The 16,352-nt window shown below is 43.7% G+C and overlaps 1 protein-coding gene across 6 annotated transcripts in view; it reads left to right on the top strand.

Annotated features, from left to right (window-relative positions):
* The first annotated feature begins 3,896 nt into the window (after positions 1–3,896).
* The window catches only part of trappc9 (trafficking protein particle complex subunit 9), a 504,918-nt gene continuing 492,462 nt past the window's right edge, over positions 3,897–16,352 (top strand). For 2 of the 6 annotated variants that reach the window (XM_055634174.1, XM_055634168.1), the window contains exons 1-3: positions 4,188–4,393; positions 13,322–13,922; positions 15,716–15,861. In XM_055634174.1, the coding sequence (XP_055490149.1) occupies positions 13,339–13,922; positions 15,716–15,861 (730 nt within the window). In that variant the 5' untranslated portion in view covers positions 4,188–4,393; positions 13,322–13,338. The other 4 variants (XM_055634173.1, XM_055634169.1, XM_055634171.1 and 1 more) reach the window with 4 other exon arrangements.

Below are 16,352 nucleotides of genomic sequence, written 5' to 3'. Positions count from 1 at the left end.
AAACGGAAAGCGGAGACTCTGATCCCGGCGGAGGAGAATGACCAGCGACCTCTATGAGTCCACATTGCACTGCCAATTCCAGCCACTACCCCTCTGGTCCCCCTCACTGGCCCCTCCCCCCTTCCCCGTGATTCCCCTCTCTCCCGCAAGGCTCTTCCCCCGTATTTTCTCCAAGCTCACTCCCCCCCCTGCCCACACACCTCTCCCCAACAACCCCCCCCCCCTGCCCACACACCCCTACCCCCCACACCCACCCTCCCCCACAACCCCCTCCCTCACACCACCCTCTCCCCCCTTCCTACACCTCCCCGTCTACACACACCCCTCCTCCCCTCCCAGCCCACACCCCCCTGCCACACATCCCACTTCCCTTCCCCCCCTCCCCTCCCACACATGAAAAGGAGGGGGAGGGAGTGCTCGAGGATGAGAGGAAATGATTCGTGCCTGCGCAGTTAGGGACTATGGGTGAGTGGTGGAATATTGCGTTGGGGAGTGGGTTGCGTTGGGGGACCAGGGCTCCCGTGTGACTGGGACCCAACAGGTCCCACTTAGTCTAGTTTTACTTTTATTAGTTCCTCTTGTACTGTTGAATGTTACATAACTCACTAATATGAAATACATTAAAGGAACACATCTATTTACTATGCATTTAGACTGTAACACAGTCCAATGTTGCAGGGTTAATCACATAATCACCTCATCAACTTTTTGGTTGCATTCAACGGCTCATATCAAACAAACCATTAACACATTTTCCAATACCACCCTGATTCTCAATTGAACATGCAAGCAACTAACACTCTCTGCATTACATTAATAGCATACATTATATTTTTCATTAGAAAGATCACATATGTCATGCAATTTAACATGAATCTGTAAGACTGTAAAAAAAATATTTTAAACTGCAGCTGCTGGAAACCTGAAATCCTGCACCCAGACCTACTGTATGTTTTCAACGTTTTCTGTCTTCATAACCTGTAAGTCTTGTTATATTTGAGAACTGAATAAAATATTTCTAAGCAGTTCTTAAGGGGTTGGACAGGCTAGATGCAGGAAGATTGTTCCCGATGTTAGGGAAGTCCAGGACAAGGGGTCACAGCTTAAGGATAAGGGGGAAATCCTTTAAAACCGAGATGAGAAGAACTTTTTTCACACAGAGAGTGGTGAATCTCTGGAACTCTCTGCCACAGAGGGTAGTTGAGGCCAGTTCATTGGCTATGTTTAAAAGGGAGTTAGATGTGGCCCTTGTGGCTAAGAGGATAAGGGGCTAAGGGGCTAAGGGGAGTAATGGAGAGAAGGCAGGTACGGGATACTGAGTTGGATGATCAGCCATGATCATATTGAATGGCGGTGCAGGCTCGAAGGGCCGAATGGCCTACTCCTGCACCTAATTTCTATGTTTCTATGTTTCTATGTTTTCCTTAATAATCTGAGAACCACACAAAAATGCAGGTGCTTCCAAAGCACAACCGGCACACCTGTTCTGATCAAATCTCCGACAGCGGTGCCAGTCTGAAGAAGAGTCCCAACCCAAAATGCTGTCATGCTGAAGAAAGGTCCTGACCTGAAAAGTTGCCTTCCATTCCCACCACAGATGCTACCTGACCTGTGAAGATACTCCAGCACTTTGTGTTTTACTCAAGATTCCAACATCTGTAGTAGCTCCAAATAATGTCATTTGTTGGATGTTGCCAGATCACTATTCATACCATGGTGCTAAATTGGACTTCCATACATGGACTCTCCTTTTGTTTCAAGCCCTTCACTCATGCTTCCATATTCTCCTGATCATGGTTCCTGTCTTCCTCCCAGAATAATCACTTGAAGCTGTCCTATCATCTGCAGGCTCCACTTAATCAGGAAGTTCTACCCATTCCCATGTTTGTTTTGTCCCTTCCTTGGATGCAGTACATGCAGCTGCATATTCAAGTAGGTTTGTAGTAGTTTCCATACACCCAGCTTTTTCCCTTCTCTGCACTTTTTAATATTTCCATTCAATTCAATTTTTATTTTTTAAATAGTTTTTCAGCATTTATATTGAACTTCACCAGCAGCTTCCAACCCAACCTTGTTTGGAAGGTTCTCAGGTATTAGGTACAGGTGGATAAGAGTTCTTGACATCATGTTTAGCACAGACATTCTGGGCCAAAAGGCTTGTTCTTGTGCTGTACTGTTAGGAGAGTAAATAAACAGGAAGTGTAGTTGCAGAATAATGTGGAGATATTTTGGGAGTAACAAGTAAATGTGGGTAGGCAGAATGATCTTGGTTTGTCCATACATAAAGGACAGACTGTTTACACAGAAATACAGCAAGCAATTAGTAAAACAGACTGTATATTGATCTTCATTGCAAGAGGGTTAGTCCGAGAAAGATGATTCACTACTTTTTTACAGGCTTAATTGAGATGACAGCTGAAGGATTAATTTTAGTATTGAACTTCATATTATAGGAAGGACATCCTTATTGATAATACTCACTGGAGTTTGACAAAAAATGAAAGGTGACCTTAATGAAATTCATAATGTTCCCAATGGGATTCACAGGATAGACCCTGGCACGCTGTTTTCTTTGTGTAGGAAAGTACTGCAAATGCTGGTTTACACAGAAGATAGACACAAAAAGCTGGAGTAACCCCACTGAGGCGGGCAACATTTCTGGAGAAAAGGAATAGGTGAAATTTCAGGTCTAAACCCTTCGTCAGAATGAGTCAGTGGGGAAGGAAACTAGATCTATGAGGGGGTTCGGAACAAATGAGAGCTGGCACCTATGACCAAGAAATAGTGGAGCCCACAATGGCCCATTGCTAGCTGCGGAAGAGACAAAGAGATACATGGATCCGAACAGTGGACTTGCCAGAACCACTAGGGTATTGGAGGGGCGGAGAGAAATGGGATGCAGAGGCTACTTCAAATTAGAGAAATAATATATTTCTCAGACTGATTGTAGAATTGAGTTTAGTTTATTGTCACGCATATCAAGGTACAGTGAAAAGCTTTTGTTCCGTGCTAACCAGAGCGGAAAGACAATATATGATGACAACCGAGCTGTCCACAGTGTACAGTTACATGATAAAGAGAATAACATGAATAATGGTTGGTGCAAGAAGTAGTGAGAAGAGTGTGGGATAAACTTTTTATATAACTATCATATTATACATAAGCACAATCATAGATAAATATTAAGTGTAACGATGGAAGTGTGGAAATAGCCCCCTCGCCCTGTCTATTTATCCTTCATCCCCCTTCCTAGTTCTCCGACCAGGCTGACTGTCCCTCTGATTAAATTTTATCTCTGTATTATGTTTCGTTGTTACTTTCTCCTAGCTATCCATGATCTATTCTACGACCCTTAATCCCCATCCCCATCCCCATCCCCTTTGATGTTTGGTGTTCACACCTTACCGTTCCTTATCTCCCTCTCCCCTGACTCTCAGACTGAAGAAGGGTCTCGACCAGAAACATCACCCATTCCTTCTCTCTACAGATGCTGCCTGACCCGCTAAGTTACTCTAGCATTCTGTGTCCACAGTATCTGTCCATTTATTGCGTCTAACTGCTGACAACTTACGGGCGAGGCCCTCAACTGGACGGCGATAACGTAATGTGACGTCAACGGGGTGGGGGCGGGGCGATATAGAGGACACGCCCACCGACATAGGGAAGGGATCGGGGCCCCGATCCGCGACGTCATCGCTAGTTTGACGTCGATGCGATAGTGGGCGTGGCTGAAGAGAGCGGGGACACGCCCGCCGTCAAAGAGAGAATCTGGGCAGCCCGCCGTGCGCGTGCGCGTGCTCCGACCATGGCTCGCTTGACGTTAATGCGATAGGGGCGGGACGACAGACAGACAGAGAGAGAGGGAGGGAGGGAGGCAGAGGACGCGCGTCCATCGTCATATCGAGTCCGGTGAGCTCGCCGTGCGCGAGCTCGTGCCCCAAACCTTAGACGTCATCCCTGGTCTGACGTCGATGCGATAGGGGGCGGGGCAAAGTGGGAGTGAATGAGAGAAAGAAAGAAGGGACACACCCACCGTCATAGAGTAAGTGAGTGAGAGAGAAGCTGGCGACCCCTCCCCCCCCCGCAGCCCAGAGCTTGCGGCCGGACCGCGACCTTGACTGACAGGTAGGTGGGTAGGTGGGTGGGTGTCGCGCGCGTGAGGTGAGGTGGCCGGAGCGGGCGCGAGGTGGCCGGAGCGGGCGCGGGCGCGAGCCGGCCGCCTCCCAGTGCGATGGCAATGAGCCTGCGGACCAATTGAAAGCAGCAGCAACAAAAGGGCCAACGACTTCCTTACTCGCGCGCCGGCTCGCGTCCCGGTCAAAGTTCTGACAGCCGTTAACGTGCCCGCCTCTCGCCGGCTTTCCCCTCCCCCCTGTTGCTGTCCGAGGGTGAGGTGCGTCCGATTCACGGAGTGGGGAAACGTTTAATTTGGGGAGGGAGAGAGAAATGATTTTACATTAACGGGAGGCAATCCGAGGAGCTATTCGAAACTCGTTGACCGAGGTCGCGAAACTGTTGCCAATCTTGTTTTTGTCGTAGACGGGAATGTGTAATCACACGGGACGGATAATATGCAAAAGGCGAGAGTTTATTTTATTTAACTTCTGCTCCAAACTGAAGTATACCTGTTGTAACATTAGTGATATGCCTCGAGTCGATTGGTTGGGTCTGGAGTGCACTTACCTGAAGCGTTTTTGATGCAGCTTGGGCCTTGTGTGTTTCCTGGTTTCTCGGTTTTGCTAAAAGTCGCAATGGAGTTCTATTTTGTTTACACGGGCGCTATTTATTTTAGGATGCTTTAAACGAACACACGAGCTTTCCTCGTAAACATGTAATAGACTAACTTTGGGCTGAGATCTGTTCACGACCCGAGATGGTCAAGTGAGTGTTAGCTGAAGCAATTATTGGTCATATAGAAAAAACAATATCAATACAATAGAATTTGTGTCTGAAAATAAATGAAATGTATTGTCAAATACTGTAACTTTCCATTGAAATCTGATTTTGAAAAGAAACATTGTTAACAAGATGGAAGAAATAAATAATGGTAGGCACAAAATGCTGGAGTAACTCAGCGGGACAGGCATCATCTCTGGAGATGCTGCCTGTCCCACTGAGTTACTCCAGCATTTTGTGTCTACCTTCGATTTAAACCAGCATCTGCAGTTCTTTCTGGACACAAGAATTAAATAATGTTAGGTTGCTGACTTAATGTTGGTCATTAAATCATACTATACAAAAGCACATTCTCAACATGACACACTTAATAAAAATGATGATGGTTACAATTTCATGTTTTAAGATAGAATTAAATCTATAAATATGATTTAATTTTAGACAATAAATTAAATTGGATTTATTAAATGATTTATCAGTTGTTGGTTTTCTTCTGTAGTGGTCAGTGATTCATATTAAATGTAAATGATTTGTTTTGGTTGTAAGTTACATCTTAATTTCCTGATGTTTTTTGTTAGCACATAAAATAAACAACTTCTTGAACATTAGAGCATGCTACTTGAATTATTTTTGCCTCATTATTTTTAATCTTTGAAGGCTACTCTCAGGTCATGACATTCATTCAAACTTCTGGTTCATTGTAGCATTGCAAAATTAAGTTTGGGCATTAAGTTGTTTGGACAAGGAGAGCATTTGGTGATTTGAGCAGTGTACCTTGACTATTTTGGTTAACTGACTTTGATGTTCATTATTTCTTCCATCTATCACTGTTTTTGAGATTTCCCTATGTTTGTAAATCTAATAGTTTTAACCAATAATTTAATTGAATTGAATGTTTATTGAAGTTGAAGCCAATACTATAAGTTGAAGCTATTGTTAAATGTAATCATTAGCCTTTTAAACGATCTAAATTAGTTGGTCTTGGCTGTATTGCTTTTTGGTCATAGGATTCCGGGCTTTAAATACAATTGTCAGGCTTGGACTGTGTAAATAACGTCCGTGCAGTACTTAGGAAGAATTATGCTGTAGGGTAGTGATGTTTTTCAGATAAGACATTAAACCAATGTATTGTTCTAGACCTTTGGATTGTTATGGAAGGTTTATGATAACTTTTTTTTTAAAAACTATCAGAAGTTTTCCCATGTTCTGGCTAACATTTTGCCCCAAAAGCAAATCACTCATACAGATTATCTGATTATTTTAACATTATTTAGTGTTACCTTGCTGAAGATAGATTGATAGCCGGTTTAATACTATTATAACAGTGCAATTGTGTCTTATTCAAAATGACTTTGGTTATAATTCATTTTCATGTCCTTGAGTTGTGAAAGCTTTTATAAGAACATGGAAACAAAAGCTGCAGTAGGCCATCCAGCCCTTACACTTAATCACATTATCTATGGTTTTGTCTGTTCACTTACCTCAATATTGTTTTGCTGTTCTTTCCCTAAGTTCCTTGATTTAATCTTACAGCAAAAGTACAAGCGAAAGTCTAACGGTGGACAAACATGGCTGGATATTGATGTTGCACCTGTGAAAGGGTTTGGGCAGATAATTCCCCTTTGATCAACCTAAGGAAGGAGAGTGGAGTTGAGAGGGGGAAGTAGGGCACCACAGTGGCACAGCTGGTGGAGCTGCAATATGCCAGTGCCAGAGAGCTGGGTTTAATCATGACCTTGGGTGCTGACTGTATGGAGTTTCCATGTTCTCCCTGTGACTGCGTAAGCGTATTCCAGGTGATCAGTTTCCTCCCACATCCCAAAGACTTGTGAGTTTGTAGGTTAATTAGTTTCTATAAATTGCCCCCAAAGGATGAGAATGTGGGATAACATACAACTAATGTGAACGGGTGATTGATAGTCGGCGGTGGGCCGAAGGGCCTGTTTCTATGCTGTTAAACTAAACTATTGTACTTGAGTTTGACTAATTTGTTTGGATAGCATGCAAAACAAAGCTTTTACTGTACCTCAGTACATGCGACAGTAATAACCCTAAACCTTTGCAATCCTCTTATTTAAAAATCCAAGGGAGTAATTTGTATTCTTGTAGTTTGTTGGTCTTATTGGGTGAATATTGGTTGCTGCATTTCACAACATTACATTGCTTTGAAATCACTTGCTTGTGAATCGTGTTTTCTAAAGTACCAAGAGGTAGCATACAAATATATAACAGCATTGTGAGTATATCCACACCTCAAGGATGTCGCTTTACCTCCCCCCTCGACTCCATTCAAGGACCTAAGCTGTCGTTCCAGGTGCGACAGATTCACCTGCATCTCCTCCAACCTCATCTATTGCATCCGTTGCTCTAGATGTTAGCTGATCTACATCGGTGAGACCAAGTGTAGACTTGGCGATCGTTTCGCCGAACACCTCCGCTCGATCCGCATTAACCAAGCTGATCTCCCGGTGGCTCAGCACTTCAACTCCCCCTCCCATTCTGAATCCGACCTTTCTGTCCTGGGCCTCCTCCATGGCCAGAGTGAGCACCACTGGAAATTGGAGGAGCAGCACCTCATATTCCGCTTGGGCAGTTTGCACCCTAGCGGCAAAAACATTGACTTCTCCAATATCCGGTAGCCCTTGCTGTCTCCTCCCTTTCTCAGCTCTCCCTCTGCCCTCGGGCTCCTCCTCTTCCTTTCTCCTTTCTTCTCCCTGCCCCCCCCCCCCCCCCCCCCCCCCCCCCCCCCCCCCCTTCAGTCTGAAGCAAAGATCCTATAGCGGAGCAAGATAGATCACTCCTTCTAAATGCAATGGGCTGACGTGTAGTACGCAACGGAACGGAAAGTGGGCCTTTTTTTCATCCATTTCCGTAACTCGACCGGACTCGCAGTGTAATCAAAGTTGCGGGGGAACAGTTTGTGTTAATAAATTATAATTCTTTGAAAATGAGGAAAACATTTTTTCCAAATAACTTTTATTTTTATGAGGATGTTTCCGTAACCGGCTTCCGTCTCCGCACTAGTATCCTATGGGATCTTTGGTGTGGAGACGGTAGCCGGTTACGGAAATGGGGCCGAAAATTACCCATGAATCTGCCCATCTGACCGTACTACGTATTTTTCGTCGTGTGATCTATCTTGCTTACTATAGGATCTTTGGCCTGAAACTTTGCCTATTTCCTTCGCTCCATAGATGCTGCTGCACCCGCTGAGTTTCTCCAACACTTTTGTCTATCCTATAGCAAACAAGATAGATTACTCAAGGATGACAGTGGTTCAAGAAGACAGCTCACCGGCACCTTTTACAAGGACAATTAAGTGCCGACTCCATAGCCCACGTCCTTGAATGAATTTGAAAATATCCTTATCCAGGTCGAGTCAAGAGAGTTTATTGTCGTGTGTCCCAGATAGGACAATGAAATTCTTGCTTGCTGCAGCACAACAGAATATTGTAGGCATAATACAGAACGGATCAGTGTGTCTATATACCATAGACCACATAAATAAACAGATAAAGTGCAACAGGCTGTTATAAATCAGTTTGTTTGATGTTGTGTTTAATAGCCTGATGGCTGTGGGGAAGAAGCTATTCCTGAACCTGGATGTACCAGATTTCAGGCTCCTGTACCTTCTACCTGATGGCACGGAGAGATCAGTGTGTGGCCAGGATGGTGTGGGTCTGTGATGATGTTGGCAGCCATTTTTAGGCAGACTGCGATAGATCCCTTCGATGGTGGGGAGATCAGAGCCGATGATGGACTGGGCAGTGGTCATAACATTCTGCATTCCTTTCCGCTCCTGGATGTTCAAGTTGCCGAACCAAGCCATGATGCAACCAGTCAGTATGCTCCCGACTGTGCACCTGTAGAAGTTCGAGAGAGTCCTCCTTGACATACTGACTCTCCGTAATATTCTCAGGGAGTAGAGGCGCTGACGTGCTTTCTTTATGATTGCATCAGTGTGCTGGGACCAGGAAAGATCTTCGGAAATATGTGCGCCCAAGAATTTGAAGTTCTTGACCCTTTCCACCCTCGTCCCGTTGATATAAACGAGATTGTGGATCCCTATCCTACCCCTTCCAAAGTCCACAGTCACTACATGTTTCTTTATTTATGATCTGCTAATGTAATAATTTGGGCCACATTATGATATAATGCTAAATGTTTCTCAAAAATCCTTGGAAGCAGAGAGATGTGGAGTGGATTATTTCAGTAGCAGGAGAGTCTAGAACCAAAGGGCACAGCTGTAGGTATTTTTAAAGCGGAGATTGTTAGGTTCTTGAATAGTAAGGGAGTCAAAGGATGTGGGGATAAAGGAAGGAAAATGTGGTTAAGAGGGAAAATAGTTCAGCTGTGATCGAATGATGGATGAGACTTGATGGGCCAAATGGCCTAATTCTGATTCAATGTCATGATCTTGATTGTAGAATTTTTGCATTCTGAAATTTTTTTTGGGGTCGGGTTCTTGTAATTTCCATTCACTACTATGATATCCTGGACAATATTCAATCACGATGGAGGTGGAGTTTTAGGTATACAATCTACTTTGTAATGTCTTGTGGGTAGTGCAAGGAGTATATACTTAATAATATGTGAAGAATGGCATAGGTAACACGTTAATACTTAAGCTGAAGATAAACACAAAATGCTGGAGTAACTCAGCGTGGGAGGCAACATCTCTGCAGAGAAGGAATGGGTGACATTTTGGGTCGTGACCCTTCTTCAGATTGGGAGTCATGAGAGAGGGAGTCTAGATATCTGGAGAGGTATGGTGTAAAAAAACCAGACGATGATAAGGAAATGTAGAATGGTTCATTGTTAGCTGATGGGGGGGGGGTGTGACAAGGAGGCAAACGATCAATTACACTAGCCAGAGAACTAGGGTGGGAGAGAGACGGGAAGAGAGAAAGAAGGCAAGGTTTACTTGAAGTTGGAGAAATCAGTATTCGTGCCGTGAAATATGCTGTAGACAGTGTGCTGTGTTACATTAAAAACTGCATGGACACGGTCACAATGGACAAACGCATCCGGGTCTACCCCAACCAGAAGCCCTGGATGACCCGGGAGGTCCAGCGGCTGTTGAAAGAGAGGAACACCGCTTTTAGGTCTGGCGACAGGGCTTTATACAGCACGGCCCGAGCTCACCTGAAGAGAGGCATCAGAGGGCCAAATCAAACTACAGGAGGAAGATAGAGGACCACCTGGACAGTAATAACAGCAGGCAGGTGTGGCAGGGGATCCAGTATCTCACCAACTATAAGACCAACCTTGGAGCTGTTGAAGGTGGCGCCTCGCTGGCAGAGGAGCTGAACCACTTCTTTGCTCGCTTTGAAGTGGAGCCACCCGAGACAGCCACATCACAGCACAGGGTCCACAGCAGCCTAACCCTCAAGATAGAGGAGCATGAGGTGAGGCGCACGCTGCGGGCCATCAATCCAAGGAAGGCTACTGGACCTGACGGCGTCTCTGGACGCGTGTTGAAGGACTGCGCAGACCAGCTGGCTGGAGTCTTTACAAGGATTTTTAACCAGTCTCTGGCCCAGTCCACTGTTCCACCCTGTCTGAAGTCCTCCACCATAGTCCCCTTGCCCAAAAAAACCAACATCTCCAGCCTCAACGACTACTGGCCAGTCGCACTCACACCAGTGGTGATGAAGTGTTTTGAAAAACTGGTCCGGGGTCATATCACATCACTCCTGCCCCGAAGCTTTGACCCCCACCAGTTTGCGTACAGAGCAAATGGATCTACAGAGGACGCTGTAGCCACAGCTCTCCATGCTGCACTGTCTCACCTGGAGCAGCGGGGGAGCTACGTGCGGATGCTCTTTGTGGACTACAGCTGTGCTTTTCATACCATTCTTCCCCACAAACTGGTGGACAAACTGGGGGACTTGGGACTTCCACACTCCACCTGTACGTGGATAAATAGCTTCCTGTCGGGTCGCAGCCAGAGAGTCAGAGTGGGCCATCATACATCCACGGCCCTCAGCCTCAGTACCGGCTCTCCACAGGGCTGCGTACTGAGCCCCCTGCTCTACACCATCTACACACATGACTGCACCCCCGCCCACCACAGCAACACCATTGTCAAATTTGCGGATGACACTACGGTGGTGGGACTCATCTCCGGGGGGGACGAGTACGCCTACCGGGATGAGGTGGAGCAGCTGACAGTGTGGTGTGAAGAAAATAACCTGCTCCTCAACACCTTAAAGACAAAGGAAGTAATAATAGACTTCAGGAAGAATAAAACGGACATGGTACCATTGACTATCAGAGGGGACTGTGTAGAGAGGGTGGCGGATTTCCGCTTCCTGGGAATCCATATTGAGGAGGACCTGACGTGGAGCGTGAACACCACTGCGCTGCTGAAAAAGGTCCAGCAGAGACTGCACTTCCTGAGGGTGCTCAGAAAGAATAACATCACTCAGAGACTGCTGCTGTCCTTTTATCGGTGCTCCATTGAGAGCATACTAACATAATGTGTATGCGTGTGGTACACCAGCTGCACAGCGGCTCAGAGGAAAGCGCTCCAGAGGGCCATTGACAACGTCCAGAGGATTGTCGGCTGCCCTCTCCTTACCTTGGAGGACTTACACAGTTCCCGCTGCACCAAAAAATCCCAGAGCATCATAAAGGACATTTCCCACCCCGGACACTCCCTGTTTGAACTGTTGCCGTCAGGCAGACGGTACAGATCTACAAGGACAAGGACGAACAGACTAAAAAACAGTTTTTACCCCACTGCTATAAAAGCACTAAATGTAGCCGCCAAGGAACGCAGGGGCGAGACATACTAAGGGACTGTGGTACACTGTGAAATCGACAGAAGGATGGAGGGTTGGGTGTTTATGCGTGCTATTTTCGTGATATTTATTTAGTTGTTTATCTTTTAATATTTTACCTTGTATGTATCGTTAGCTTTTAGAAATGTTTGAATGGTGCACTGACTGGCTGACATTTTTAAATTTCGTTGTACATGGTTCATGTTACAATGACAATAAAGAAACTATTCTATTCTATTCTATATGAGGTGCTGTTCCTCCAATTTGAGTTGGGCCTTACTCTGACAGTGGAAGAGGCCCAGGACAGAAAGGTCAGTGTGGGAATGGGAGGGGTAGTTAAAGTGTTCAGCAACTGGGAGATTGTGTAGTCTGAGGTGGACTCGGTGGTGGTGTTCAACGAAGCAATCGCCGAGCCTGCGTTTGGTCTCGCTGATATAGACTATTCTTCCTTTGATTTCTGCCCCTTAACCAATCATTTACCAAAGCAAATACACTGCCAATCTAAATATTTTTTACTTCATCCTTGTAACAGAGGAGTTGTCCTATGGCATGTTTGTCACCTCCACCCCTTTGCCACTGTGTCTTTGTAACTGCCTTCTATTCCATCTTAAGCACCCCCCCCCCCCCCATCTCATTTTTCCTGACTGCTAAAATGGAATGCAAGTCATTAAATTATTGTGAAAAAGTAATTTTGAAGCTTTGCTGCTTCTGAGGATGTTAAAATTGCCCCCTGTCCTTTTGGTTAAAGAGCACAAATTTGCTTTTCAAATTTGACAACTCTGTAAATGCATCAATGTCATACTTGAAATTAGGTGATACTTAGAACTAGGTGGACCGAGTATCGGCTGATGATCTTGTAAAGAGCATTGTAGAATTATAATCTCCATATCTATGATAGGACATTGCTGAAAAATCAGCAATCCAGCAGTGGTAATTGAGAGGAACATCAATAAACAATAAAATAGGGGGAAATACTGCAGTGTGATGTTTTACTGAAATTTGAGTGGGAAGATTGGGCCATGTTTTCCTAGTTTGTGTGATATGCACAAGTTCATAAGTAGTCATAAATCTTCAATGAATGAACTTCATATCCATTACTTTCTTACACACAATAAACCAAGGTTGACTTTGTCACTGTAGGGAATGTTTTCAATGCTTTCTAACAAATTGTGTACAAGACAAAATACTGACCATCCCAATACTGATGAGAAAGAAAAGAAACATGAACTTCAGCATTAGCAGAGGTCTTGTGTGAATGATGGGATTTAATTTGGCTTTCAAGGTTTTGAAACTTAGAGTTTTCGTTTGGCCTTGTTCACAATAAGAACATGTTTGGTAATCTCTACTGCCTGTCCAGGCCATTTAAGTTTAGTTCTGAAAAGGTCTTGGTAAAATAAAATGAAACTATTTCATCTTGAGTTAACTCCCTATCAGTTGAACCTTTGTGCCATTAGAAGCTTGTTTTCACTCTGCCGAAAATGAATAATTGTCCTGGAATATTCCAGTGAATGTGTGTCTAAACAGTTCGCTTTAAAAACAGATATTCTTGTAATGGCTATAATAGTTTTTTCATAAAAAACAAAGCTTCATAAATATTGAAATGCATTGAGAAAGACAATTGTTTTGTTTTCTTTAATCAGATTTCAGTTGATGGAGAATGAGTGTCCCTGACTACATGCAATGTGCAGAGGATCACCAGAGTCTTCTGGTTATTGTCCAGCCCGTGGGAATTGTACCAGACGAACAGTTCTTCAAGATATATAAGAAAATTGCTGCTGCCAATCAGGTTAATCTACAAGATTCCCAGAGAGTTTTATACATCCGCTACAGGCACCATTACCCACCTGAAAACAATGAATGGGGAGACTTTCAGACCCATCGAAAAGTTGTGGGATTGATAGCTGTCACAGAGTGTTGCAATGCAAAGGACTGGCCACAGACTTCAGAGAAATTCCATCTACGGAAAGAAATTTACGGTTCTACATTGTACGATTCGCGTTTGTTTGTCTTTGGGCTGCATGGAGAAATAGCTGAGCAACCGCGCACTGATGTTGCATTTTATCCTAGTTACGACGAGTGTGAAACAATAGAAAAGAAAGTGGAAGACTTCATTGAATCATTGTTCATTGTTTTGGAATCTAAGCGTCTTGATAGAGCAACGGATAAATCGGGAGACAAGATTCAATTATTGTGTGTGCCTTTTGAAAAGAAAGATTTTGTGGGCCTCGATACAGATAGTAGGTGAGTGATGATACTTTTTTTAAGCTGGTACATTGTTCTTGACTGAAGCTTTTCACTACCTCCGTGCACGTGACAATAAACTAAAACTGAACTGAACTTGTTGGTAAGTTTATAACTCAAACATGTAGTTTGCACATATTAGGAAGCTTTATTTATCGGCAATCTAGGATGACAAAGAAATGTCACATGTTTCTAATGAGTTATAAATAGCTCATTCATAAGGTTTGTGTTATTACAGTAAATTACCTACTCCATTATAATGAATCTTTAAACTCCATCTTAACAAAGCTACCACAGTTATAAATTTGTTCTACGTAAATGAACTTTCAATTACAATTCATCTTTATCAAGTATGTCAATATTACTTTTGAGAGACACATCGAAACTTGAGGTTAGTTTTATGAAACCTGATTGTATTAATTGTTTATTTTCAACATAAACACGAGGATAGGAGTAAACCATCTGGCCCTTGAGCCTGGTCTGCTTCTTTGAGATCATGGCTGATCTGCATCTTTTGTTTTTCAGCATTATCCTCACATCTTTGATTTCCTTTATTTCCTGAAATCTGGGGCAACAGTAGAGTTGCTGCCTTATATTACCAGAGACCCATGTTCAATCCGAACTATGGGTGCTGTCTGTATGGAGTTTGTATGTTCCCCCTGTGACTGCGATTGTTTACTCCGTGTGCACTGGATTCCTCCCACGCTCCAAAGATATACAGGTTTGCATAATTTTTGGCCTTGGTTAAAGAAAAATTGTAAATTGTCCCTAGTGTACAGGCTAGTACCAGTGTACAGGAGTAATTGCTTGTCGGCACAGACTCGGTGGGCTGAAGGGCCTGTTTCCATGATGTATCTCTAAAGGTTAAAACTATCAATCTCTGTTTTAAGTTAACTTTATGACTGAGTCTCAACAGTCATCCAGGATGGATAATTCCAGTCACAGAAATGTATCCTTTAGTATTAAATGGCCCACCAATGAGTCAATCTGTGACACGTTAGTTCCTCCGTTAGGAGAGGCATCCACCCCACGCCTAGTCTGTTGAACCCTATAAGCATTTTGAGCGTTTCAATGATTTTCCTCATATTCCTCCAGTGAATATAGGCCTAAAACATTATTTTGTACCTTGTGACTATGACTGGGTCTAGTTTGCTGTATGATAAAGTGCACCGTGTTTGGCAGTTATAAGCTATTACTGAAGGAGTTCGCAGATCTTGCTATCAAAATAGTAGAAGTAGTCGATGCTAGTTTTAATCTCTAACTGAAACTACATTTTATTGTTGGGGAGGATAACACACAGGTAGCAATTGAATATTTTAAAATCTGTTGTAATTTAGCTTAAAGCTACTGAAGAAGGATCCTGACCTGATATGCTCCCCATAGATGCTGTCTGACCTGCTGAGTTACTCAAGCACTGTCTTTTTGTTTCAAAATATGGCTATCTTGCTTTCTCTACAGATGCTGCTTGATCCACTGTGTTCCTCTGGCTGCTTGTTTTATAATGTCCTGGTGAATTTCTTATGCAGCCCTTCCAAATAGTCCACATCCTTCCTGTGGTGTGGCGACTAGAACTGCACACAAATATTTCATTCATAGACTAATTGGAACATCTTTACTAAATTGAAATTTCTTGCAGGTTACCTTGTTTTCATTTTGTGTCAACAGTCAGAAGAAGCAAATTTAAATTGCCTAAAGTTGTATTCAATATTACTGGTGAACACATGTTCATCTTTCACAGGCAATGTGGAACCATAATGGTATAGCTGATTTTTAAAATATATTTATGGTTATAGACATTACAAGAAGCGTTGCCAGGGAAGAATGCGGAAACATGTTGGTGATCTTTGCTTGCAAGCAGGCATGCTACAAGATGCTCTTGTTCATTACCATATGGCTGTAGAACTACTTCGCTCTGTGAATGACTTTTTGTGGTTGGGAGGTAAGTTTATTGTGCAAAATTACTACATTAATGAAAGTTGGAAATTATTTAAAAATTATGCTATTGCCAGTTACTTGTGTTCTGTTTGACCAAGACTACAATTTCAAATGCAGCAACGGTGACCTTTTCTTGGTATTGATTTATTATTATGTGATGCAGTTTGCTTGCTAGTCAATCAAATAATTTATCTCCAAATCCTGTGGCTGGTCTGATCTGGTCAGTCCCTCTCCCTTTATCATGTACTAGACTAAGTGGAACCAGTTGCCCCAACACAATATTACACCTCTCCACCAATTCCAATATTGGTGGCCGGTGGGGTGGGGTGTCTGGAGCGCTAGTATGGGTGTTGTGGACTGAAGGGACTGGTTTCAGAGGGCTAGTATGGACATTGTGGGCCAAATGGATTCTTGGGGTGGCAGCTCAGTCACTCAAGCCTGATGTGCTGGCAGTTGACTTGCGGCTATTCCTTGAAATTCTATCTCAAGCAGGGT

Source organism: Leucoraja erinacea, chromosome 4 (genome assembly GCF_028641065.1).
Source record: "Leucoraja erinacea ecotype New England chromosome 4, Leri_hhj_1, whole genome shotgun sequence".
In the NCBI taxonomy this organism is placed as follows: domain Eukaryota; kingdom Metazoa; phylum Chordata; class Chondrichthyes; order Rajiformes; family Rajidae; genus Leucoraja; species Leucoraja erinaceus.
The sequence above is the reverse complement of the archived record's forward strand: the minus strand, read 5'-3'. Positions and strand labels throughout refer to the sequence as shown.